This window comes from Crotalus tigris, unplaced genomic scaffold (genome assembly GCF_016545835.1).
Source record: "Crotalus tigris isolate CLP2741 ecotype Arizona unplaced genomic scaffold, ASM1654583v1 scf7180000019553.37968852642:3898890, whole genome shotgun sequence".
In the NCBI taxonomy this organism is placed as follows: domain Eukaryota; kingdom Metazoa; phylum Chordata; class Lepidosauria; order Squamata; family Viperidae; genus Crotalus; species Crotalus tigris.
This window is the reverse complement of record NW_024097591.1, coordinates 2,599,489-2,624,798: the sequence shown is the minus strand read 5'-3', so window position 1 is coordinate 2,624,798 and position 25,310 is coordinate 2,599,489. Positions and strand designations below refer to the sequence as shown.

Genomic DNA, 25,310 nt, shown 5'->3' with positions numbered 1-25,310 from the left:
TTGCTTTTTCTCTTTTGAAGAAACTAATTAAGTTCTTCCTCGGAAAGGAGAGATGATAGATAGATAGATAGATAGATAGATAGATAGATAGATAGATAGATAGATAGATAGATAGATAGATAGATAGATAGATAAGATAGATAAGATAGATGGATGGATGATAGAGGGACAGACAGATAAATAATAGATTAGATATAGAGATGATATAGATACATATAGATATAGATATACAGATGATAGATATAGAGATATAAAGAGATAGACAAAGAGAAAAAAGAAACAGTGAAACAGCAAAAGAGGGAAAGAGACACAGAAAAAGTAAAAGCGAAAGGGAGAAAAAGAAAGAGCAAAAAAGAAAGTGAGAAAAGGAGATAAAGAAAAAGAGCAAAAGAGGGAGAGAGAAGGAAAAAGTGAAAGGAAAGGAGTGAAAGAGGGGGAGAAAAAAACAAAGAGAAAAAGAAAGGGAGAGAGAACAAATAACAAAATAATGCTGATATCACTAAGCAAAACTCAAAAGGATATTTAAAAAAAAAAAAAACACACAAAGGACCATCCCAACCCCTGATTGAGCCTGGCCTGGTCCCAAACATGAGACAAAGGAGTGTGTTTTTCCCCCAAAAAACCCCCAAATTGCCAATTTTTAGTGTCTTTTCTTTTTTTCAAAACCACTTAAAAAAGGATCATCTCTGCCGGGAAGAGACAGGTCAACATAAAAGGGACGGTTTTTATTTCCTTGCTGGAGTTTTCCTTCCCCCAGCGGATTTTGGAAAGGGGGGAGGGGGGAGGGGAGAGAGACAAGGAGAGGGGGGGGTCTTTCTTGATTTGCATCCGCAAGGCTGGTTTTGTGAGGCTGTGATGGGGAGAGGGGCACAATTTGGCTGGATCAAGCGAGGCAAGAATAAAATGCCTTTTATTTGAAGCAAACACGGACAGAGAAAAATCGGGCCTGGCTTGGCTGGGGAAGATCTCGCAAGGCTGTTCCCCCCCCCCCAAAAGGAAGCCCTCCCTCCTCCAGGTTTTCCTTGGGAGAAGCACCAATTGGTGATCACAGCAGTTCACACAGTTTATTTACATCTCGGAAACAAAACTGGGCTCCATTTCTTGATCTGGTTTCTGGATTTGGCCTCCCTTCGCTGCCGCTGTTACTGCCCCACGGAAGCCAGCCAGCTGAAGTGGGGGGTGGGCACAGCGAGGGTGTGTCCCCCCGTGGGCAGACCACCCATTTTTCTGGCAGGGATGGAGCCCCCCCCCCAAGAGGACCCCCTGCCAGGGGAGAGCGTCACTCCGCAGCCTCGTCCTTCTCCGGCGATTGTGTCCGCCTGGCCTGGCCGGATCTGGATTCGACCTGGGGGCTGGGCAGTTCCTTTGCCCAAAAGGGCAGCTTTGGGAGGGGGGGTTGGCACAGGGGTGGGCCCCGCCATAGGGACTCCCAGAGCCCCCCCCCTCAGTCGCTGTCTGAGCCAACAGCTGAGGATCCTTTCCGCTTCCGTTTGGTGGGTTTCGGTTTGGTGTCTTCCTCTTCCTGTGGGTCAGAGAAAGTGGGGGTGGGGGGAAACACTGGATGGGAGGGGTCTTTGTGGGTGTGTCACTGGGCAGCCCCCTCCCCAAAATCCAAGCTTCACAACAAGAGCAACAGGACAAGTTGTAAAGGCTGGGAACAATCTCATATCTAGCTGCTTATTTATTATCTTCCTTCCTTCTTCCCTCCCTTCTTCCCTTCTCTATTCCTTCTTTTCTTTTCTCGTTTCCTTCCCTCCTTCCTTCCTTCCGATTCTTCTCTAGTCCTCCCTATCTAGATATTCCTTTCCTTCTTCCCTTCCATCTGTGTATCTATCCCCTCCTTCCTTCCTCCCATTCTTCCTTTCTTTTCCCTTCCTTCCTTCCTACCTTCCCTGATTATTCCTCCCTCCCTCTGTATCTATATATTCCTTCCTTCCTTCCTTCCTTCCTTCCTCCCATCTCCATCTGTTTTCCTTCCTTTCTCCCATTCTCCCCTTCCCTTCCTTCTCTTATTCCTTTCTTTCCTTCCTCTGGGCCAGCGGCTCCCTACCTTCTTCCCCAGCCCCTCCCTGCACTCCCAAAGACCCCCCCCACCGCCCCCCACTCACCGAGGCGCTGCTGGAGGCCGACTCCTCCTCGTTGGGCGGCTGCTGGGCCGCGTTCTTGCGGCTGCGGGGGCTGGAGAGGGCCGCCTTCCGTCGGCTTTTCGGCAGTTTGCTGGACGAGTCTTCGTACTCCTCGGCCAGGGAGAAGAGGTCGCTGAACCTGGGGAGGGGGGGAGAAAAGGGGTGAGGGGACCAGGTCTCCCCCAGATTCCTGGCTGGGTCCGGCAGGAACGCCCCGACAAGGGTCCTACTCACTTCATCTTGTGGGCTTCGTCACAGCTGCACTGGACGTGTTGCAAGGACTGGAGAATGGGGGGCTGGTTGAAAACTGGAAGGAAAGTGGGGAGGGGGTCATGAGAGTGTGGCCATTAGAAAAAGGGGGGGGTCCCTGGAAGAGCAATGACCTAATAGGATGATTAAAGGCCTGGAGGCTAAAACATAAAAGGAACAGTTGCAGAAATTGGGTCTGTCTGGTTTAATAAAGAGAAGGATCGGGGGGGGGGGAGCACATGATAATAACCTTCCAAATTTGGGGGGGTGCCCCAAAGAAGAGGGAGGGGTCCACCTCTTCTCAAAAGCACCTGAGGGCAGGACAAGAAGCAACGGATGGCAACCAATCAAAGAGAGAAGCAATCTGGAACTAAGGAGAAACAATTAACCTGTGGAACAGCTTGCCACCAGAAGTTGTGGGTGCTCCATCACTGGAGGATTTCAAGACAGCCATGTCTGAAAGCAGGTCTCGGTTCTCCTGCTTGAGCAGGGAGTTGGACTAGAAGACCTCCAGGGTCCCTTCTATTCGGATTGAGTATTAATGGGGTGTGTGGGGGGGTGTCCCTGCCATTAACCCCCCTTTTTGCCGGGAGGAAAAGGCTGGGATTGCAGAACATCCCTCTGGAACAGCGTCTGGCCCCCCAACCCCGGGGTCTCTACGGCCCCCAGCCTCAACCTACAGCTCTGCTTGGTGTTGGCCAGGTTCAGGCGGAGGTTATCCAGATGTTCCAGGATCTGCTCCAAGGTCAGCTGGGCCAGTTTGCTGCTGGAGCTGCGAAGGCTGAAAGCAGAGGGGGGGAGGGGTGGTTAGGAGGACCAGGGAAGCCCCCCCCCTCGACCCCCTCCAGCGCCTTTTCAAACTCCTTCTCCCTTGCTGGTTTCGCTTCTTGTTTAGATGTGTGTAATTTTAGGAAAGAATAAAAGCAGGAGAACTTTGGAAAAAGGAAAGTAAGGAAGCAAAATAGTAAGTGAGAAAGGGGCAAAGAAAAGAGATGATAGATAGATAGATAGATAGATAGATAGATAGATAGATAGATAGATAGATAGATAGATAGATAGATGGATGGATGGATGGATGGATAGATAGATAGATATAAATTTTAGATGATAGAGAGAAAAAGAAAAGAGAAAAAGAAAGACAAAAAAGAATGAAAAAGAAAGGAAGGAAGGAAGGAAGGAAGGAAGGAAGGAAGGAAGGAAGGAAGGAAGGAAGGAAGGAAGGAGAAATAGATTTATATTTCTCTTCCCCCCCAAAATAACCACATAATTCCCAATTTCCCCCGCAAAGACCAAGTCTCTAGTCCTCAAGAAGGCACAAGACTAGGTTGAGAGGTGAATAAAGCACCGGCCTGCCGCACGAGACACCAAGAGGGGGAGCCAGAGAGTTGGAAAACAAAAGCTTGCGCTAGATCTCCCTGTTAACTTTCAAACTTCAAATTAAAGTTTTAACTTAAAGAGCCTGGCATTTTTAATCTCTTTTTTTAAGTTTAAAAAAGTTTTCAAAGTTTTTTCTTCTTCTTTAATTTAAAAATGCCAGCTTCCGCCTGCCTCTTCCCCCCACAATGCCCCCCCCCCGGCTCTTCCTGAACCCCACCTTTGGCGTTTCCGGGGCAGACTGTTGTTCTTGATCAGGAGGGATTTGATGTGCTCTATCAGGTGATTCTCGTGTTTGATGCACCAGTGCCGAAGGATGCTGGTGGTGAACTGGTCGTCTGGATGGCACGGCCGGCTTAGCACCATTTTCACCATCTCCTCCGTCGGCCTGTGTCAAATGACAGCTTTATGGTTTATGGAGTTTATAGCGGAGGCGATGAACCTCTGAGAGCTGAACGCCAGGAAATCCCATTTTGATGTATTAATGTACATTTCAAGTAACAATAAAGTTATTATTCTGTTCTGTTCTATATTATTAATGTCTCTATTGTATTCTATATTCTGTTTTATTCTATTATTTCTAATTTTATTATATTTTATATTACTAATGTCTCTATATTGTATTTCTATTAATTCTAATTCTATTCTATTCTGTTTTCTATTCTATTTCTATTACTATTCTATATCATTAATGTCTCTATTCTATATTCTTCTATTATTTCTAATTCTATTCTATTCTATATCATTAATGTCTCTATTCTCTATTCTATTTCTATTAATGATATAGAATATATTCTATTCTATATCATTAATGTCTCTATTCTCTATTCTATTTCTATTATTTCTATTTCTATTCTATTCTATTCTAAATCATTAATGTCTCTATTCTATATTCTTTCTATTATTTCCTATTCTATTCTATTCTATTCTATTCTATTCCAGTCCAGTCCATTCCAGTCCATTCCAGTCCAGTCCAGTCCAGTCCCAATGAAACAAACAGTTGTAACTCAAGGATTGCCCATAGAAGAAAAAAAAAGTCTAAATTCTGCTTAAAAAAAATGAATTATTTGCCGCTGTTCCTCAACAGTGCAAGCAGAGAATTTCAAATACGTACTTTTCCCGTCTCAGCTGCAACAGTAAGCAGGACAGAGCCTCCGGGTGTTCTGCAAGAAAAAAAAAGCAATTTTTTGAAAAATTTTGAATCTAACTGAGCTTGGAATTACCGTCGCAAGTCAAGAAGGTATTAAGACGACCGGATTTTGCAAGCATTTTTTTTTTGCAATCGCCGTAGCCATTAAGCAAATCCAATTCTTCCCCAATGGGTGGGAAACACTAGAAACCGTCAAAACAAGCTTTGCAAATTTAAATTAATTTTATTCATTCCTTCATCGATGTTCTTAACCGTCCATCTCCCTCAAATCACGGTCACCTGGCTGGGGAAGGCAGCAAATGGCCATACAGATGTGTTTGTGTGTGCCTGTCACAACTCTAGCTCTAGAGAGACCCCGTTGTAATTCTGAATGGCCAGTGAGTGATCCGTCGTAAGCTGAGGACCGCGTGTATTTCTCTACACAGAGAGGCTTTGAAAAATAAAAGCCCCAATTTTGCATAATAAGGATCCCGCTGCTTTTTTTCTCTCTCTCTCCCTTGCTGGGCCAGAGACTGGCAGCTCGCTAGCATCCCTAGTGGGCTCACCTTTATATTTCAGATGCTGCAGGATGGGGATGATGGTTTCCAACGGAATGTTGTGGGCCAGAAAAAGTTGCCAGGTGCAATATTGCTCAAAAGTCTCCCATTCCAAGCTCTGAACTAAAAAAAAAAAACAAAGAGAAAGGAAGCGAGTTGCTAAAGACGCAGTTCAACACAAAACACCACAATCTATTCCACACACACAACCCGGCCCGGCTAAGAACCACACTTTTCCTGGGCCAAGAAGGGACCCTCCCAAAGGATTCTGGGAGTTGAAGTCAGTATTCGTTCTTAGTCTGCCCTTTGCCGAGATCGCTCCCGCCAGCCACTTGGGAAAAAAGGCCGATGCCCTTCCGGGTGGCTGCAACTCACTCAGAATATTAAGGACCGAATCTTTCCGGAACATCACCAAATTCCCCATCATGACGTGACACACCAGTTCCTGGAGCTGTACAAAAAAAACCCAAACAAACAGGAAAAATGCACCAGGAAGCCAAGCCAAGATGGGTTTTGTAGTTGTTTAAAATCGACAGCTGCTTCTTCCTCCCTTTGGCTCCATCTCCTCCCTGCCCGGTTTGGGGACGAAGGAGGCCTCTCTAGTGGGCCCTCTTCTCTTCCAGCTGTGGGTCTGTTGTGGGTCTTACCTGAGCCGAGTCAATGACTGCGACAATCATGTTCAGCAGCTCCCCACTTCGGAGGGTCTCGTCGGGGAACTGGGGGGGAAGAGAAGGGAAAGGCGGAGTGAGACCCGGGGGGGGGGAGGGATTGAACCAGCTGAGAAGCTGCTGGCCAGGAAAAAAAAGAACCTTCAATCGCAGAAATTCTGTGTTCTTTGGGGGGCAGGAAGGAGGGCGGCGGGACAGTGTGCTGTTCCCCGGTTTTGGAGACAAAAGGATGTTTATTTTCTTAGTAGTAGTAGTAGTAGTAGTAGTAGTAGTAGTAGATGATAGAAGAAGGGGAAAATAAACACGGAGTAGGAGAAGGAGGAAGATGGCCAGGAAAAGGAGGAGGAGAGGGGAGGGGAGTGGGAAAAGGAAGGAAGGAAGGAAGGAAGGAAGGAAGGAAGGAAGGAAGGAAGGAAGGAAGGAAGGAAGGAAGGAAGGAAGGAAGGAAGGAAGGAAAGGGACAGAAAGGAAAAGCATAAGAAGGAAGGAAAAGAGGGACAGGAAAAGCGAAGGAAGGAAGGAATTGGGATAAAAGAAAAAGAGAAGGGGAAGGGGAAGAAAAGGATGGAAAAGAAAGAAAGAGAAGAGGAGGAGAAGAGGAAGGGAAGAAACAAGAAGAGGAGGAGGAAGAGGAGGAAGAAGGGAAGAAGAGGAGGAAGAAGAGAAGAAAGAAGAAGAGGAAGAGGAGGAGAAGGAGAGGAGGAGAAGCACAATCCGAGCAGGCAGCCTTCCCATCCCTCCCTCCCTCCCAAAGCGGGGGGGGGCGTCTCTTGCCCTCCACGGGGTAGGGGGTGGGGTGGGGTCTCCTCACCTCCGTGTAGATGGAGGGCGTGAGGTAGCAGAGCAGGCGGATGTCGTCCTCCTGGCAGGCCTTCATGTCCATCATGAGGCAGGTGTGCAGGTCCCCCAGCTGCGTCGCCTGGGCAAAGGACTCGTACAGGCTCATCTTCCCGGCGGCCGCTTTGCTGGAGAGGTGAAGTTGAGGGGGGGGAGAGTTGAACCCAGGGTCCTTCCAGGGACTCTCCCTGCTTCAGAGGGCAACTGTCCTCCCCCGCACCAGCCACCCCCCCTCCGCCCACAGCCTCCCCCTCACCTGGCCTTCAGGTAGTAGAGCAGGTGGAAGCCGATCTTGGGCTGCTTCTGGTACAGCTCCGACAGCAGGTCCAGCAGGACCGAGAAGCTGCTGTTGTCCTCCTGCATCTGGCAAAGGTTCCTGCGAACAGGGAGCAAGCAGGGCTGGCGGATTCACACGCGCGAGGGTCAAGCCCCGGGGGATCACGCAGGTTTTCTCCCGCAAGCGTCGGACGCAAAAGGGAGGAGGACGGGAGGAGCAGAGAGGGTTCAGCACAGGGAGAGGCAGTTCGGTGTGGCAGTTAAGGGGCTGGCCTAGAAATCGGAAGGCTGCGAGTTCTAGTCCTGCCTTAAGCGTGAAAGCCTGCTGGGCCAATCACCAGGAGACTGGGAGTTCTAGTCCCGCCTTAGGCACGAAAGCCAGCTAGGTGACTCTTAGCCCAGCCCACCTCACAGGGCTGTTGTGGGGAAAATAGGAGAAAGGTGCATTGGATCTATTCCCCGCCTCGAGTGACTTATAAAGTAATAAAAGCAGGATTAAAAAAAAAAACCTAATGAGCGAACGAACAGGAGGAGACCTACCTAAATATTAAGTAAAGCGGCTTTCCTACGGATTCTTCCAGAGACCTGTGCGGAAATATAAAACATAAAACGTTGGGTTTACACAGGACACGGAACCACCTTTCGATCTCTGTGGCTTCACCCTGGCTTATTCTCAAACCAGATTAAGAGCAGGCGTTGTAAGAGGGAGGACGGACTATCCCCTTCCCGGTCCGCTTACTCTTCCGTGATTTCTTCCGGCAAAACCTCCCCGTGGAAGTGAGCTTTGAACAGCTCCTGCAAGCAGGAGGCCAAGACCGAGAGTTGCTCCTGGTCAAAATCCTCCTGGGGAACAGACAGTGGGGGGGGGGGGAGAGAAACAACAACAGTGAGCGTGCAAAAGGATGCGACAATCCAATCCGGGATGGGAGGAAGGAATAAGCGCGGCTTGATTGGGAAACGGACCGAAAGGAAAAAATCCTAGGCCACAAAGTGGGGCTCAAATTTACTCCGCCCCCCCCTCCCCAAAAACCATCCAAAACCAGGCCCTGCGAATCCAGAAAGCAGCGGTCACCTCCAAGACTTGATCCACAATTTCTTGCATAGCTTCGCACTGGGCTTCCGTATCGCTGCAGGCCGATGGAGGGGGGGAGAGAGAGAGAGAGAAAAAAAAGGAAATTCAAGTTAAAGAGAGGAAAAGAGATATGATCTCTGTGTGTGTGTGTGTGTGTGTGTGTGTGTGTGTGCGCTTGACACTGGGAAGGATGAGAAGTTTTCTATCCAAATGTATTTTGTTATTTATATCGCTTCCATTCCCCCCCTTCAAATGTTAGCAAAATCCACCGTGGTCCGAGAATCTTGTGTCTCCACGAGATGATTGACAGTCAGGCTGAAATTAAAGTTTTTAAAGCAACTCAAATGAACACACTTCCTCCAGGACCCAATCTGCATATCAAAGGAGGAGGTCTGCAAACGCGAACAGAGTTAAAATTAACTGTGTTCACAAGAACATACCTACACACACACACACACACACACACACACACACACACGGACACCTCAACTGTCACCCTAGAATCAGCACGTGACCAGCCCCCCCCCCCACTATAAAACAAATGCAAACTGTTTTGCTGCTAAAAAATAAATATTTCTTCTTTTCTTTGCTGCCGTCTGGATCTCATTTTCATTTATCCTTGCGTGGACCCAGCTGGAGTCGGACCCCCAAATTATTCTTCTGACGGATGGGTTCCCCTGACATGCTTGCTTTCTACTTGCAGGGATCCCCCCCCCATGCAGGGGATATTTATTCCCGTTTAAGTTTTACATGGGGATATAAATCTCTTTGATTCAAGAGGTGATTTTTCTATTGTATTGCGAAGCCCTCTTTCAACTTCATCAAATGTCAAACCTGCCAATCCGTTTTTTGCCTTATTGACACAGGTGTGTGTGTGTGTGTGTGTCTTAATTGGGAAGATTACACTCAGTAGTTTGGCGATCCAAGGCCGGCCACAGCTGGGATCTTGGTTTCACAGCAGGTTTAAATCCTGGTTTAACCAAGCTTTGCTTGCCTTCCCCAAATTCTCTCTGCAGAGCGTTGGCAAAAAAAACAAGCCTATTAAATGTTTAGTCATACAACAGGCTAAATTAATGGATGGTGCTGGGTCAAAAGGCCCCCCAACAGGGAAAGTTGCATTTGCACAGCTGGATTCCAGAGAGAAAGTGAGAGAGAGAGAGAGAGAGAGAGAGGGAAACTGAGGTTTGTGTACAGGATGAGAACAAAAGCCAGCTTGTGCGAGGGGGGAGGATAGACCCCCTTGCAAACCCCCCCCCCATTACATTTTTTTTTAAGTCCTTCCAGAGCTGCTGGGGAGGGGGCTGCCCCACGGGGTGGTTGCGCAATCCAGAGGCTCAGAAAGGACTCACAAAAGGAATCTCAGCCTTGGCCAGGGGCTGGGTGGGTTGTAAATTCAGTTGTTAAAAGACACAAGCTGTGTGTTTCCCAAGGGGGGGGGGGGCTGCCATAAGGCTCTTGCCTCGGGCTGGCCTGGCTCGGCTCTGTGGCTGCTGCTGTTATCTGCTCCCCCACCCCACCCCACGGCGGGCGTTTGCACAATGTTTTGCAACACACTCAATCCACCCACAAACCACAGAATGTCTCCCCAGAGGTCTCCAGCATCAGCTACAAGGTTGGTAAAAAAAAGAATCCGGAGCAGAACTCAGAATAACCGAATAAGAAGAGTGGGAAGGGACCTTGGAGGCTGTCTAGTCCAACCCCCTGCTCAGGCAGGAAACCTTGTAACATTCCAGACAAATGGGTCTCCAATCTCTTCTTAAAAACCTCCATTGATGGATGGATGGATGGATGGAAGGAAGGAAGGAAGGAAGGAAGGAAGGAAGGAAGGAAGGAAGGAAGGAAGGAAGGAAGGAAGGACAGTAGAATTACAGAAGAACAGAGTTGGAAGGGACCTTGGAGGCCATCTAGTCCATCCCCCTGCTCAGGCAGGAAACCCTATAACATTCCAGACAAGGGACTCTCCAGTCTCTTCTTAAAAACCTCCATTGATGGAGCACCCACAACTTCTGGAGGCAGGCAGTTCCACTGGTTAATTGTCCTCACTATCAGGAAACGTCTCCTTAATTCCCAGGTTGCTTCTTTGGAGAAGAGCTGGAGGCCCTGGAGGTAGAACCTCCATATACAGGAGCAGGATTCTTAAGCAGCAGGGGGGGGGGACAGAGAGCCGAAGGAAAGAGAAGGAGACCTCAGGGCAGAGCAGGCCAACCTCTCAAGGCCTGGAAGGGAAAAAAGAGGGGGACGGACGTGTCCCGGGGCCATACCCACCTCCCCTTCTGTAGGAGCAGGATCTTGTCTTTGAGGGACTCGTCCAGCTGCTCCAGGAAGGGGGAGATGTCCACTGCGGCTTCCTTGATGGGGTGGAAACGGAACTCCCTCTTCTTCCCTGCCAGGAGAGGGGGGGGGAACAGCCGGGGCTCAAGCCCTCTGCACGGATGCTTTCGCAGGGGCCAATCTGGGTGGCTCACCTGGACCAGAGGGTCCTCCTTGCAAGGTTTCAGGAGGGAACTATCATCCATCCATCCATCCATCTCTCTCTCTCTTTCATCTATCTATCTCTATCTATCTCTATTTATCTACATCTCTCTCTCTCACCTCTATCTCTCTCTCTCTCTCTCTCTCTCACCTCTATCTATCTATCTATCTATCTATCTATCTATCTATCTATCTATTTCTATCTTTTCTATATTTAAAACTTTTAAATGTTTTATATTTAAACTTTTAACGTTTTATAAAACTTTTAATGTTTTAACTTTTCCTGGTGCTCACGTTTTATTTCTTAGTATTTCTATCTATCTCTATAATCTATCTATCATCTCTTATCTATCTATGATCTATCATCTATATCTATCATCTATATCTATCTATTTATCTACATCTCTATCTATCTATCTATCTATCTATCTATCTATCTATCTATCTATCTATCTATCTCTATAATCTATCTATCATCTATAATCTATCTCTATCTATCGTCTCTATATCTATCTCTATACCTGTCTGTCTGTAAAAATACATCAGCCAGCAGCCATCCATCCCTCCATCCCGCGGCTCCTGCAGGATCTGTTTTGCACAGACCAGGTTTTCGCATGCAGCCATGATCTGCTGGGCAGCTGGAGGAACCGCAGCAGCACGGGGCCCGTCCACATCCACCCCACCTTTGCTGTTGAGATCTTCCTCATCGTCGCTGAAGGCGGCTTCGGCCTGGTCGTAGCAGCTGTCGTCTCGGTCAGACATGTGATTGTCCAGCTCTGCGGCCGCCGGTTCCTCGACTTTGACTGCGGGGCCTAAGAGAGAGGCAGATGGACCGAAGGGATGGTCTCCGTTCCAGCAGGAACTTCATTTCCCAGGATCCCCTGCGGCCGAGCAAGGGGTGCCGACGGTGGGCATGACGCTGACAGTCCGGTCTTGGAGAGGAGAGGCTGGAAGGGGGCAAAGGCCGGCCCAATTTCTCCAGCAGGGACCCCCCTCACCCACCCCCCTTTGCCAGCAGAAGCTCCACAGGCACCATGAAGCCTTATTAAGGCCACACACCTGGAATGCTCCATCCGGTTTTGGTCACCACAGTACAAAACAGAAGTGGAGACTTTGGGGAAAGTGCAAAGAAGAGCAACTAGGATGATTAAAGGGCCCGGAGACTAAAACATACAAAGGACGGCTGCAGGATTTGGGTTTGACTAGTCTAAAGAAAAGAAAGACGGGAGGTGGGGGGGCATGAAAGAAGCCTTCCAATATTTGAGGGGCTGCCACAAAGAAGAGGAGGGGGTCAAATGATTCTGCAAAGCCCCAGAAGGCAAGACAAGAAACAAGGGATGGAAACTAACCAAGGAGAGAAGCAACCTGGAACTAAGGAGAAACTTCCTGACAGTGAGGACAATTAATTAGTGGAACAGCTTGCCACCAGAAGTTGTCGGTGCTCCATCCCTGGGGGCTTTGAAGAAGAGATTGGACAGCCATAGGGATCTTTGGCTGGACTAGAAGACCTCCAAGGTCCCTCCCTGCTCTATTTGGATTGATTTATGCTTCCTTTAAATAAGAAGGGTGAAAGGCAGAGACCCCACCCCTCGGCTGACTGCCAGCAAGATCTCCTGAAGGGTTAGGGTCTGGATGGTGGTGGACCACCTCCCCAATGTTCTCCTCCAGCTTACCTTCGACCGGAGGAGAAGGAGAGGAGCAGAATTCTGGAAACTTCTCTCTAAGCATAGCTCGGAGTTCCCGGTCCAGCTTCGGATTATCGAAAAGAGGAGCCAGGTGTCTGCATGGGGGAAGGGGGAGAAAAGAAACAGGACAGGGGGACAGTGAAGAACCACCTGCCTCCAGAAGCGGTGAATGCTCCAACACTGCAAGTTTTTCAGAAGAGACTGGACAGCCATTGGTCTGAAATGGTCTAGGCTTTCCTGCCTGAGCAGGGGGTTGGACTAGATGACCTCCAAGGTCCCTTCCAACTTTATTACTATTACAAGAACGTTATCTCGAAGATCAAAAAATGTTTTCCAAGCCTGCCCAAATGTTGGACTCCCAAATGGGTGTTTTGTTGCCGGTCTCAGGCCCAAGAGGCCTCTGTATCCCCCACCGGGTGCCCCCTCTTGGACTCCACTTCCCATCCTCCCCAGCCAGGAGTGGAGAGGAGGCACTTTTTAAGAAGGAACCGGTTGGCCAAAAGGGTTTCTGCTTAAGAAATGGACACAGGATGGAATTGTGTTTTTGCTCTGTTTATCCGGGGAGGCTGGGAAAGGACACCAGTTGGGTCTTTCCACCCCAAGGGAGGAAAATCTGCAGCCCACCCCCCCCAAGGATGGGAAGGGGGGGGGAACCTTCAAATCCCAGGGTCTTACGCCAAGACTCGCTTCTCCACGATGTGGGTGAGCGAGTTGAAGACCCCTTGGCGGACGTGAGTTTCCAGCGCGGGATAAAAATTCGGAATGATCTGGAACGAGAAATGGGGAGGGGGGGAGGGGTGTGTGTGAGGGGGGGGGGTTGGCTGCCCATCAGGGAGCCCTCCCCACTGGTTTCGTAGGGAGGGGGCGGGAGGGGGCCTTACCCGACACATGAAGTCCAGCAGAGTGGCCGTGATCGCCGGGTGAGGTTTCATGGAATGGTACATGACAAAGATGGCGGGCTCTGTGAAATGATCCAAGCGTTACGAAGCCGTCCCCCACCACACCAAATGTGGGGAGGTCGATCAGAAACCACAAAACCACACCACACACACACACACACACACACACACACACTCCGGGCTGCGGAGTTTGCAACCTTTGCCCGCTTTGTTTTAAAAAAAAACCCAATAGGCCCGCTCAAACGCAGGCGGTCCTCCAGTTGCGACCTCAGTGGAGCCCGACAGCTTCCCGTTACTAAACGAGACATTGTGTTTTTTTACCCCTTTTTACGACCTTTCCTGACAGTCATTGTGAATTGCCAAGACCCCAAGCAGCATCGGGGGAGGGGGGGGAGAAAAGATTGGCCCCATACCGATATTCATGATGCTGTCCTTGTCGGGGTTGAAGAACAGCCAGTCGTAAAACAAGGCGAGTTTGGCGTTGGAAGCAGCCACGTTAGACTGGAAGAGAAGAAACGGAGGGAGGGTTTGACGCTGCTCCCAACCCAGAGGAGGTTCCCAGTTGTGCCTATGCGGGAGTCACCGTTCTGGCATGCTTCCGGTCAGTTTTCAACCTGGGAAAGTGTCTCCCTTCTCTCCCCCCACCCTTCAAGGTTGGGGGGCTGACTGTACCCCTAGATGCCCCCACCCCCCCAGAAGACAGACTCACACAATGAAAGAGTCTCAAATGAATCAAGGAGAGAAGCAAGCCGCGATTAAGGAGAGATTTCCTGCCAGTGAGAACAATTAACCAGTGGAACTGCCTGCCTCCAGAAGTTGTGGGCACTCCATCACTGGGGGTTTTTAAGAAGAGACTGGAGAGCCCCTTGTATGAAATGGCATAGTGTCTCCTGCCTGAGCAGGGGGCTGGACTAGAAGACCTCTGAGGTCCCGTCCCACTCTGTCATCCTGTATTCTGAGGAGGGGGCTGGACTAGAAGACCTCCAGGGTCCCTTCCCACTCTGAAGCCCCTCAAGCCGTGGATGGCTGATGACTTGCCGGCTGCGTTAACCATCATCCATGTTGGTCAAACCACAATGCTTACCGTGCAGGTGGTCAGCAGCCAGCCAATGATGGCCCAGCGGGGGAGGATGTCGGAGCTGAGCACCTCGTTGGACGGGTGGACCACCCCGCAGATGTAACGGATGAGGTCGCATCTCAGGGACTGGCTATCCGGGGTGGAGAGGTACTGGCGCTGGAACCAGTCTTGGTACCGCTTCTGTTGACCCAAACGGACCTGGACACAGAGAAGGAAGCAGCTGCCTCGGATCGGGACCCGTCTTGACGTAAGACCCGGGTCCTTCTTGCAGAGATACGGAGAGTCCTCAACTTACGACTTATATTTGCAGTGATTCGCTTAAGAACCGTGGCCCCCCAAAACAAGAAAAGCTCGTAAAAATCATAACCGCCTTACTTAAGCGATGCCAATTCTGGAATTTACAAGGGCTGAGGACCAGCACTCCTCAACGTACGACCACGATGGAGAATCCCCCCCCCCAAAATTTAGGCTGCTAAAGCGAGACGTTTGTTAAGTGAGTTTTGCCCTGTTTTACGACCGTCGTATAGTGAGTTAGTTGCCAAGCGTCCGAAGTTTGACCATGGGATGGCTGCGACGGTCATTAAGGGTGAAAAACGGTCCTAAGTCTCTTTTTTAAAGCGCTGTCGTGACTTCAGTGCCGCCGTGTCGGTCGCTAAGAGAAGCCGAGGACTACCTATAAGGTGAGTTATTAAGGGAGGTGGGCCTGATTTTACAAGCTTCCCCCCACACACAAAGTTGTTAAGTGAATCATGGACAATAAAGCCCGGATAAAAAATGAAATAAAACAGAAACAAGATACCCGGGAGGTCATAAAAAGCAGCTTGGTCTCCATATCTGGGGTGAGGCGACAGGCTAAAAATTTCCTGGACGTCCTTGACTGCAGAAGCTGCAACATCCCTGGGGATTGAACACAACAGACACAAAGGGAAGTGAGAAGTGTACAGAGACCCACAAGTCTTAAAAGACAACCAACCAATCAGGGGGAAATAGCTTGGCTTCCCTATCAAATATTCAAACGTGATGGAAGAATACAGGCATTCCTTGACTTACAACCGCAGTTGTTAAGTGAGACAGGGGTTAACGCAAAGGGGTGGGGGGATCCCACTCGGTGCTTTTACCCACCTGTGAACTGGGGGCTCAGGGCCTGTGGATTATGGATTATGTCTTTCCAAAGCTGCTCGAACTCCGGAATCCGGGCCACGCTCTGCAGGAGCCGCACCAGATCCCGGCCGATCATGAAGCAATCCATAAACTTGGCCAAGGAAAGGGGGAAGAAAAATGGAGAATCAAAGCCAAAGGGGAAACTCGCCAGCTGTCCAAAGATCAAGGAGGAGAAGACCGAAGGCCTGGCTGCCCACGTGCCAAGCCTTGCCCCCCCATGCTCTCCCCCCCTGGGGATGCCAGGCCTCCCTTTGAAGATCAAAAGGAACTTGCCCGTCCACAAGGCCGGAGGGTGGCAAAGGCTCCGTCAATAAACAAGCCATTAATTCCGAGGTGCCAGAGGGGGGTGGGAGATGGAGGGGGGTGTCTTGAAGGCCAGCAGTTCAAGGTTCTGGGCAGGGTTTCTGGCACAGCCACCTCGCCCAACCACCAAAATTTCAACCCCCTGGAGGTTTGGGGGCCAGGCTCTGATCTGTCCCCCCAACCCAGGGATTTGATCTCCCCAAATGAAACACAATAAAACAGAGTTTCTCAATCTTGGCAACTGGAAGGAGGGGGGGGGACTTCAACTTCCAGAAATTCTCAGCCATGCATGCCTTTCCTTTCCTTCCCTTTTTTTCCCTTTCTTTCCTTTCCTTTCCTTTCCTTTCCTTTCCTTCCTCCTTCCCTATCCCTTTATTCTTTCCTTCCTTCTTCCCCTTCATTTTATGTCTATCTACACCACCTTCCTTCCTTTCTTCCTTTCCTTCTTTCTTCTCTATCTCCTTCCTGCCTGCCCTCCTTCATTTCTATCATCTCTCTCTCTCTCTCTCTCTCTCTCTCTCTCTCTCTCTATCTATCTATCTATCTATCTATCCTCTCATCTATCTATCTATCTATCTACCTACCTACCTACCTACCTACCTACCTACCTACCTACCTACCTACCTACCTACCTACCTACCTACCTATCTAATGTATTATCTCCCTGTCTAACCAGAGGGTAACTCTGGGCAGCTTACAATATTAAAAAAACAAAACTACATAAACAGAGTACAACAAAACTATAAAAATATCCTTTCTCCTTCTTCCTCCTTTCCTTCCTCTCTTCCTCCAAAGCCATTTCTGAGCTTTAAAAAAAAACCCTTTGCCTCTTTCCACCTAATGTCTGAAATAGAAACCCCAAAGTGTCAACTAAAAGACCGAAGCCAGCCAGCCGGGACAGGCCCTCGTGGAAGGGAAGGGAAGGGGATGGCGAGATCAGGAGCTGGCTGGGGCGGGGGGGGGGGAACAGACTGGGTGCAAGCCTCCGGGGTCTCCTTACCCGGTCTCGGAGCAACGAAATGCAGAAGTCCACCTCCTTTTGGCGGAGGGCCTGCAGGGATGGGGAGCCGTGGTGGTCCACGATGAGGCGCAGGTAGGTGTACACCGACATGGCAATCAGCAGCGCGCTTTTCAGCACCCACTCCCTAGAAAGAAAGACCCACAGGGTGTTGGCCTCTGCCCTGATGCCCACACAAGACCCACACAAAATGTCCTTGACGTGCCAGGACAGGACTTTATCCATACTAACTCCTTCCTTCCTTCCTTTCCTTTCCTTTCCTTTCCTTCGCTATCTATCTATCTATCTATCTATCTATCTATCTATCTATCTATCTATCTCCTTCATTCCTTCCTTCTCTCCCTTCCATTGATTCATATCTATCCATCTATCCATCTATCTATCTATCTATCTATCTCCTTCATTCCTTCCTTCTCTCCCTTCCATTGATTCATATCTATCCATCTATCTATCTATCTATCTATCTATCTATCTATCTATCTATCTATCTATCTATCATCTATTTCCTTCATCCTTCCCTCCCTTCCACTGATTCATATCTATCTATCTATCTATCTATCTATCTATCTATCTATCTATCTATCTATCTATCTATCTATCTATTTCCTTCATTCCTTCCTTCTCTCCCTTCCATTGATTCATATCTATCTATCTATCTATCTATCTATCTATCTATCTATCTATCTATCTATCTATCTATCTATCATCTATTTCCTTCATCCTTCCCTCCCTTCCATTGATTCATATCTATCTATCTCTATCTATCTCCTTCATTCCTTCCATCCTTCCCTCCCTTCCTTCCATCCATTCATCTCTATTTGTATCTATCATCTATCTACATAATCTATCTATTCCTTCCTTCCTTCCTTTCTTCCTTCCTTCCTTTTCTCCCTTTCCCTGTTCCTTCCTCCCTCCCTTCCTTCCACTCCCCCTTTTTCCAAAGAAGTGTTCACTTTGCTTTCCTAAGGGGAAATTTTCAGGGTACATTTTACGTTCCATGTTGAAATTAGCAACCAGCCAATCTCTTGGTTAAAAAAATGTGCAGCTTCAAAGCGTTTTCTCATCGGTTGAAATGCCCTTCCTGGCCAGCTGGCACTAGATGGCATTGTGGGCTTAGCTGGGGGACCCGTCCACTTATCCTCTGCACGGGGAAAGTAAACAGCGGAGAGCTCTTAACAGCCCCCTCCCCGCCTCCTCGCTGCTTAAACAACCGGATTGTATTGCTGCAGCAACAAGCCATGTTCCAAACAGGAATGGCTTCAGCGGGTTAAAAAAAAAAAATGTTAAATTAGAAATGGAGGCAGCGTCACAAAGCACCTGCTTCTCAGCACTTCCAGGAAAAGGCGGATCAATGCAGGCCATAGTTAAAATTTAAGACCCCCTGCTTATGGTTTTAACATTCTAGAGAGCATTTGAGCTGAATGTTTCTACGAAAATAATTGCAGGTTGTTTTTCTGCGATTCTGCACACGGATCCGCGAGGAAGCAACTGACCAAGATGGAGGCTAAGCCAAACTCTTTCTAAGGGGTCCTTGCAGTGATGATAGTTTGGGTCATGAAACGTCTGCAAGGAAACCACAAAACTCAGAGAGCACTAAGGACCCCACTCTCCTCCTCCTCCTCCTCTCTGCAAATCCGCCTCTCCCTTCTAGCACTGATGCTGTTCCCTAGTTGGGTTATGAAACGTCTGCAAGGAAACCAAGGACTCTTCATGTCAACCTTGAGCTACCAATATTCTCCTTTATTAGCAAAAAATTGTTTTTCTCTGCTATGGCAGAGAATCGGAAAAATACACAACGCTGGTTTCCAACCGGTGCTGGAACCGATCCCAGCTGGACAGAAGCGGCAGGAACCGGCAAACGTCGTGAGATTAGCCGCTTGGAAAAGGATGACTGCTAATGAGGGGAGCCAGGTAGGATAAGGACAGGTAAAAGAGAGTGGAGGGGGGGGAAACACTTCAGGAAACGGGAGGATTTGGGCCGGTTCAAACCGGGCAGAAGAAAAATAAACTAATAGGCGTAACCACTCATGCCACAAAAGCCAAGATTTGGCCGGTTTCACCTTTGGCTCTTGTTTTTTTTTTTTTTTTAAGCTGGCTGTTCTGGCCAGGTGACTCAGCTTACCTCTGTTCTGTCAGTATGTCAAGGATGTTTTCAGCCAGCCAGATATTCTTGGAGGTGACGTCTCCACCTGCCAGCGGGGGGGGGGGGAGAAAAAGTAAGGAAACTTTGGCCGCTAAACAAACGGTTATTAAATCGACGATCACAGGAAAATTGGCAGCGGACCTGGTTTCAGAGTCACCAGGTGGGGAGGTTTGAGAAGAAGCGAGACGAACTGACAAGGATCAAGTCAGTTTCACCTCTCGGTTAGTGGCATTCCGGAGCAAACGCAGCAGCACCCTCAGGACACCCACCTGCGATCTGTTTCATGAACGTCATGCAATTCCCATCGATGCCGAGAATCCCACTCCTCACCATCTCGCGCAGCAACCAAACCAACTGAAGGAAAGAGAAATCACTCTGTCGTGGCGCTCAGGGCGGACCGTGCGTGCGCCTAGTTACGGAGCCCTACTGACGCCCGGTCACAGCTCCAGAGGCCTCCGCCAAAACTAGGCTGTCCTGAAACTAAAACCGCAGTTGAAAAAAAGGATATATTTTTTTTTTACGGTGGGCTTCGTGTCACAAAAAAAGGGATTGTGTCTTGGGACCACTCTAGAGATCCCAAACGCCTGGTTTTTCTTTCCCAATTTTGCTAAGGCTCCTTCCTTAAATCTGAGCCCCTCTTTCCCACGATTAACGCCAGATCTTGGTGGAAAATGAGTTTAGGAATTCCAGAAAGGACTTCAAGTTATTCCTAAGGTCCAAATCACTTCTGGGCCTAATTTGCCCCGGCCCACCCCTTGACACATCCCTCCCCACTTTTCAAGGGCTCCGAGAAACACAGCATCCCGCTTCCCACCTGGGTACGGCAGGAGTCTTGCAGCTTTAGGTATTTCTCCATGAGGATCTGGTTCATCTTGGTCAACACGGTGGTCAGCCCGTCTCGGCTCACCAAGGCCAGGTCTCGGTAACTCTGTGGCATGGGGGGGGGGGAAAGACAGGACGGATAAGCCCCCTTATATTGGTACATAAAGTGACAGATTGACAGCTGTCAATAAGCAGGAAGACAGGACGGAAAAAGCCCCCTTATACTGGGACACAAACGGACAGATTGACAGCTATCAATATCCAAGAAGACCGAGCTGGAAAATTTGCGGCAGAAGTGAAGGACAGCCGTTGCTTTGGCTCTGACGCCACCGAAATATTAGGATGCAGGAAAGGAAGAAAAATAATAGTAATAAAACCCACTGGCTGACTTGCCTCTCCATAAATGCTAATTTGTGTCACTAAATGTCACTCCACACCGGAAAAGAAAAAAAAAAAACAAGACGGAACTTTCCACCTTCCCCTTCCAGAGGTTAACGAGCTTCTGGAAGAAGCTTTTGATTAAATTTCTGCCCTGCACAGCCCCGGACGCCACCAGGAAAGAGCCGAGCTTGGCCTCTGGAAATGTTAAAAGCCTGGCTTCGAATTCTGAACAGGTCCTGCTGAGCAAGCAGGGCAAGGTGCTGGTCCCTTTGAACTGCTGAAGGTTCAAGCGGCTTCTTTAACCGCTGAAAGAAGGCGGAAAAAGACTGGGAGGGTGGGGGAGTGAAAGAAGAAGGGGGGGGAAGAAGCCCTATGCCCCACCCTAGATGAGCTATAACAGTGATGGGAGAGTCCGAATGTGCAAGGCTTCCAAAGAATGGAGAAACGGGGGTTATTCCTAGACAAACTTGCAAGGCTCCCAAAGGAGGAGCGGAGAAACGGGGGTTACTCCTAGACAAGCCGGAAGGAAAGTCTTGTTACCTTCTGTGCTTGAGCGGGCTCCGTCAGGATCATGGTGAAAAGACCCAGGCAGACCTCCTCGTGCTGGGGGGATCCTTTGCACACCTGGAGGAGTAAGAAGGGAAGGGAACAGCAGAGTGGGTCGCTTGGAGGTGGGAGGGAAGGAGGGAAAAAGGCACCGAAGCTCCCTTCCCACTGGTTTCAGCTGAAATCCTGGACCTCCAGAGAAGAACCCAGGTTAGATCCGAAGCCAAAGGAGCGGAGGAAACTCACGTGGGCATTCAAGGCGTCGTTGGCCTCCCTCTCGGAGAGCCCGCTGGTCAGAGAGGACACCGTCCCCATGCATCTTTCCAGCCTCTGGAAGGGAAAAGGGGAAAAGATGGGAGCCAACTCAGAGGAAAGTTCTGAAGATCTTCCGCTGGTGGTCCAAGAAGGCCTAGCAGTTCTTTGGATTAGGGGGGGGGAGATGAGGGTCACACTGATGGGGGAGAGTCAGTCCAGGGAGGGCTTGCCAGGAGATCCTGAGAGCAACTGTCAGGACTGTTGAGAAGGTAAAAGCTTCTCTGGTGACATCTCAAGGCTTCCATCCTTCAGAGGTACCCTTAGCCTTGAGAAGAAAAACAGAGCTGGATGCCAAGAGAAGGCTCCCTCAACGGAGACCCCAAGGCCAAGTCAAGAATTTCAGGGGCAGCAAAATAAATCTTTTATTTCTTTTTTCTTCCTTTCTGTCTCTCCTCTTCCTTGTTGTTCTTTCTTTCCTTCCTTTGCCTATCTTTCTCACTTCCCATCCCTCTATTTTCTTTACTTCATTCTATCTCCCTCCCTCCTTCCTTCTTTCTCTCACTCCCCATCCCTTTCTTTCTTTCATTCTATCTATCTATCTATCTATCTATCTATCTATCTATCTATCTAATCATTTCTTTTTCTCACTTCCCATGCCTTTTAATTTCATTCTTTCTCCCTCCTACTCTCCTTTCTTCCTTCTTTCTCACTCCTCATCCCTTTCTCTTTATTTCATTCTATCTTTCTATCTTTCTATCTATCTAATCATTTCTTTTTCTCACTTCCCATGCCTTTTAATTTCATTTTTTCATTCTTTCTCCCTCCTACTCTCCTTTCTTTCTTTCTTTCTTTCTTTCTTTCTTTCTTTCTTTCTTTCTTTCTTTCTTTCTCTTTCCTTCCTTCCTTCCTTCCCTTTTTAACCTCTCTGAGGGCACACCCTCCTTCCACACTCCTCTTGCTTCACCAGCTATCCTTTGTCACACCCTTTCCCTAACCCTGAGGGTCCCTTCTTAGCAGAAAGTGACAAAATGGGGGGGGGAGTCTCTAGGACCCCCTGAGGCTAAACCAAGCAGATTCTGGATCCTGTTGGAAACGATCCTAAAAACATCACCAAGAAGGTGATTTAAAAAAAAAAAAAACCAACTCGTTTTCCTAAGCTGATTTCCAGACTCCAAACATTTATTCTGGCAAGTGTTGACTGCCCTTCACGTCACCGATTGTGATGTTAGGCTCACACACTAGCAAATTGCTTCCCTTGTTTGGTGGCAAGTGCAACCAAAGACGCATGTTCAGGCCTTTTTACGTGCTCCGTCTCCAGTCAAGAATAATTTCTCTTTGCAGAGAACACAATTCATCTCTTTACAGGGAGACCTTTTATCCAGAGAGGTGGGAAAACCAGCAAAGGATTAAACTCATTCATCTCTTTGTAGGGAAACCTTATATCCAGAGGTGTGCGGATAAAATTAAGAAGAACTCAGCAGCAACAGACAGTTACAGCCACAGCTCACAGCACAAACTATGGGAAAAAACACATTTCGGTAACACAATTCCGGGTTTTATACTCCTCTGCCTCAACCAATCAACAGGCCCATTCTCCTTGGAGGGAAAATGACCCATAATTTTTTTTTTCCCCTGCATGTATTTATATTGGTGTGTCCCTCTGCCCAGCCCATCAATGTGGTAAGAAAAAAATTCAGGTAGTCCCCAACTTATAAGAGTTCGCTTAGTGACAGTTCAAAGTTACAGCCGCACTGAAAAAAAAGGAGTTATGAAGGTTTTTCCCAATTATGACCGTTGCAGCCTCCCCCCAGTCACGTGATCAAAACTCAACCGCTTGGCAACTGACTCACATTTATGACGGTCGCTGCATCGCCCGGGGTCACGCGATCCCCTTTTGCGACTTTCTGAGAAGCAAAAATCAAGGGGGAAAGCCAGATTCGCTTAACGACCGTGTGACTAGTTTAACAACTGCAGGGATTCCCTTAGCAAACGTGGCGAGAAAAATCACAAAACGGGGCCAAACTCCAATTTCTTACTTAGCGAGCTAAATTTGGGGTTCAGCTCTAGTCGTACGTCGATGGTGGGATATTAATATATCCTAGATATCTTTAAAAAATAAGTTTCCTCTGTGGATTAAGAAGAAGTTTGGTGTTTTTGTTTTTTGCAAAGAAAGGCTTAAAGCCAGCCTGGCTGGAGATCATAAAACCAGCATCAGCTTTCCAAGTTTCCAAATGAGGACATTCTCTTCCCTATCCCAGCCAGGATCAAAACACCACCCGCCTGTGTGACACCGAGACACCCACACACCATGCCTGCCACAAACACAATCACAGCCCCAGCTAGGGGGGCTCCACAACAGCTGCTTCTCTTCTCCTGCCAAAGAGGCTGAGGTTGCTCATCAGCCCAGAGAGCAGAGGAGGAGGAGCTGGAGGCAGCCCTGCCAAGCCAGGCAAAACTGCTGGTTTCTGGGCTGTTTGTTGGAAAGGGGTCCCTGACCATCCTGGGGCAAAGGAAAGAAAAGAGGGGGGAAGAGGAGGAGGAAAATGAAGGAGGGCAGAAGGAGAGGGAGATGGTGAGAGTAGGAGGAGGGGGAGAGGGAGGGAGGAAGAAGAGGGAGGAAGAGAAGAGAAAAATGAAGGAGGAAGGCGATGAGGGTGATGAGGATGACAGCAGGAGGAAGAAGGGAGGAAAGGAGAGGAGGGGGAGAGGGAAGAAGAAGAGGAGAAGGGAGGAAAAGGAAGGGGAAGGAGGAGGAAGAGGAAGAGGGAGAAGGAAGGAAGGAGGACAATGGCAAAACCAAGCACCCTGCAGCCTCCTCATCCAGCCTGGGGAGGCCAAGCAGAGCCTGAGAAGCCCCCTCCTCTCCGCCCACTCACAGTAGAGCCCCCCCCCCCAATACCCACCTCTTCCAACTCATCCTTGCCATCCAGGCTGGTGTAGATCAGCAGCTTCCCTGCTCCTGCTCCTCCTGCAGCCCCCCCAGCCGCAGCCCCCGAGCCCCCTTTCCCCTTCTGCATCTCCATGGGAGGGGAGAGGGGGGCGTCCCCCCTTCCTGCCCCTCAGCAAGCCTGCCTCTGTCCTCTCCCCCAGGGGGGGTTAGGAAGAGGAGGGGGGCAAGAAACAGGGGACCCCCCCACTCACCCCCCCAGGCTTTTGGGGGAGGATGGAGAGCACCCCCTGGAGGGGAGGGGTCAGTGGGGGGGTGCAGACAAGGGGGGCCCTAGCCTAACCCCCCCCTCTCGCCACATGGACACCACTTCTCTCTCTGCTTGGGGGGGGCAGGCCCACTTTTCAGCTTGGGGGGCAATAGAGGGGGCTCCCTATTTGGGGAGGGGACTCCAGCTACTATGGGGGGGGGGTCTATAGTAGGTTGTGTTTAACCACTGAATTGGGGGAGTCTTTCAGGGGTTGATCGGCCAAGGGGGGGGGTGTCCTGCTCCTAAGGGGCGGGGCTTAGGGGGCTGGGGGCTCCCGGGGCGGAGCTTCCGCCCCAGGAGGCGGGGCTTGAGCGGCGAGGCTGGCTGGGGAGCCTGTCGGGAGGCGCTGCGCCCTTTTTCGGGGGCGACGAAAAGGGGGTACAGAAAAGAGGGGGGCTCTACGCCTGGGGGGGGGAGAAAAGGGAGGGGGGAGCGTGCGCCGCCTCGCCCCCCACCCAGCAGCACAAGACCGGAAGTCAGAGCTGGGGGACGAGCGAGTGTGTGAGGGAGCGGGCGAAGGAAACGGCCCGGCCGGAAGTGGCCTCCTTTCCCAAGCGCCCGCCTCCTCGCCCTCCTCCGGCCTATCGTAGCTCGAAGGCGGCGGAGAGTGACAGGCGCCCTCCCGGCGGGCCAATGAGGAAGAGGCGGGGCGGGGAAAAGGGGGGAGGGGTCTGCAATGCCACTCGGAGGAGGACGTAGACTTAGGAAACGTGGAGAGCAGCCATCTCCCTGGTCGGGAACTCCTTTCCGGGTTAGCGATTATAGCTATCTGTAGGTCTAGAAAATAAGATAACCTTTATATTGAAATATACTCCTGCTTTGCAGTTAATATACAGTATCCACAGCAGATAACAATACAATAACAAGAAGAGTGACACCCATCCTCAATCTACTTTATGAAAGCATGGAGCTTGTCTTCACATGTCGTAGCTCTATGAAACCATGCCCGTTCTCCTTCGCGCATGCGCTGTTTTTCTCCCCTCGTCTGTTTTTGGGGACTGCCTCCATAGCCGCCTTCAGAGCTCAGCCCGCCGCGCATGCGCCCTCGCGTCCTTTCGAAAA

General features: G+C 49.6%; 1 protein-coding gene across 2 annotated transcripts; it reads right to left on the bottom strand.

Annotated features, from left to right (window-relative positions):
- Nucleotides 1–894: 894 nt before the first annotated feature.
- INTS3 (integrator complex subunit 3) lies at nucleotides 895–24,751 on the bottom strand. Of its 2 annotated transcripts, XM_039363235.1 has the most exons (31): nucleotides 23,955–24,751; nucleotides 22,902–22,955; nucleotides 21,043–21,126; nucleotides 20,791–20,874; nucleotides 19,862–19,975; nucleotides 19,317–19,401; nucleotides 19,027–19,093; nucleotides 16,887–17,031; nucleotides 15,545–15,674; nucleotides 15,222–15,319; nucleotides 14,429–14,620; nucleotides 13,758–13,845; nucleotides 13,327–13,406; nucleotides 13,121–13,212; nucleotides 12,434–12,540; nucleotides 11,444–11,572; nucleotides 10,554–10,671; nucleotides 8,289–8,343; nucleotides 7,956–8,059; nucleotides 7,757–7,801; nucleotides 7,197–7,316; nucleotides 6,915–7,068; nucleotides 6,083–6,151; nucleotides 5,811–5,886; nucleotides 5,445–5,558; nucleotides 4,864–4,912; nucleotides 3,970–4,137; nucleotides 3,056–3,156; nucleotides 2,361–2,433; nucleotides 2,109–2,265; nucleotides 895–1,522 (listed from the first exon to the last, which is right to left on the bottom strand). In XM_039363235.1, exons 1-31 carry the CDS (start codon nucleotides 24,072–24,074, stop codon nucleotides 1,445–1,447), a joined length of 3,150 nt encoding a protein of 1,049 aa, XP_039219169.1. In that variant the 5' UTR covers nucleotides 24,075–24,751; the 3' UTR covers nucleotides 895–1,444. The 2 variants fall into 2 exon arrangements, with proteins under 2 accessions (XP_039219169.1, XP_039219170.1); XM_039363236.1 differs by lacking the exon at nucleotides 22,902–22,955 and having other exon boundaries at nucleotides 23,955–24,750.
- Between the last annotated feature and the right edge of the window lie 559 nt (nucleotides 24,752–25,310).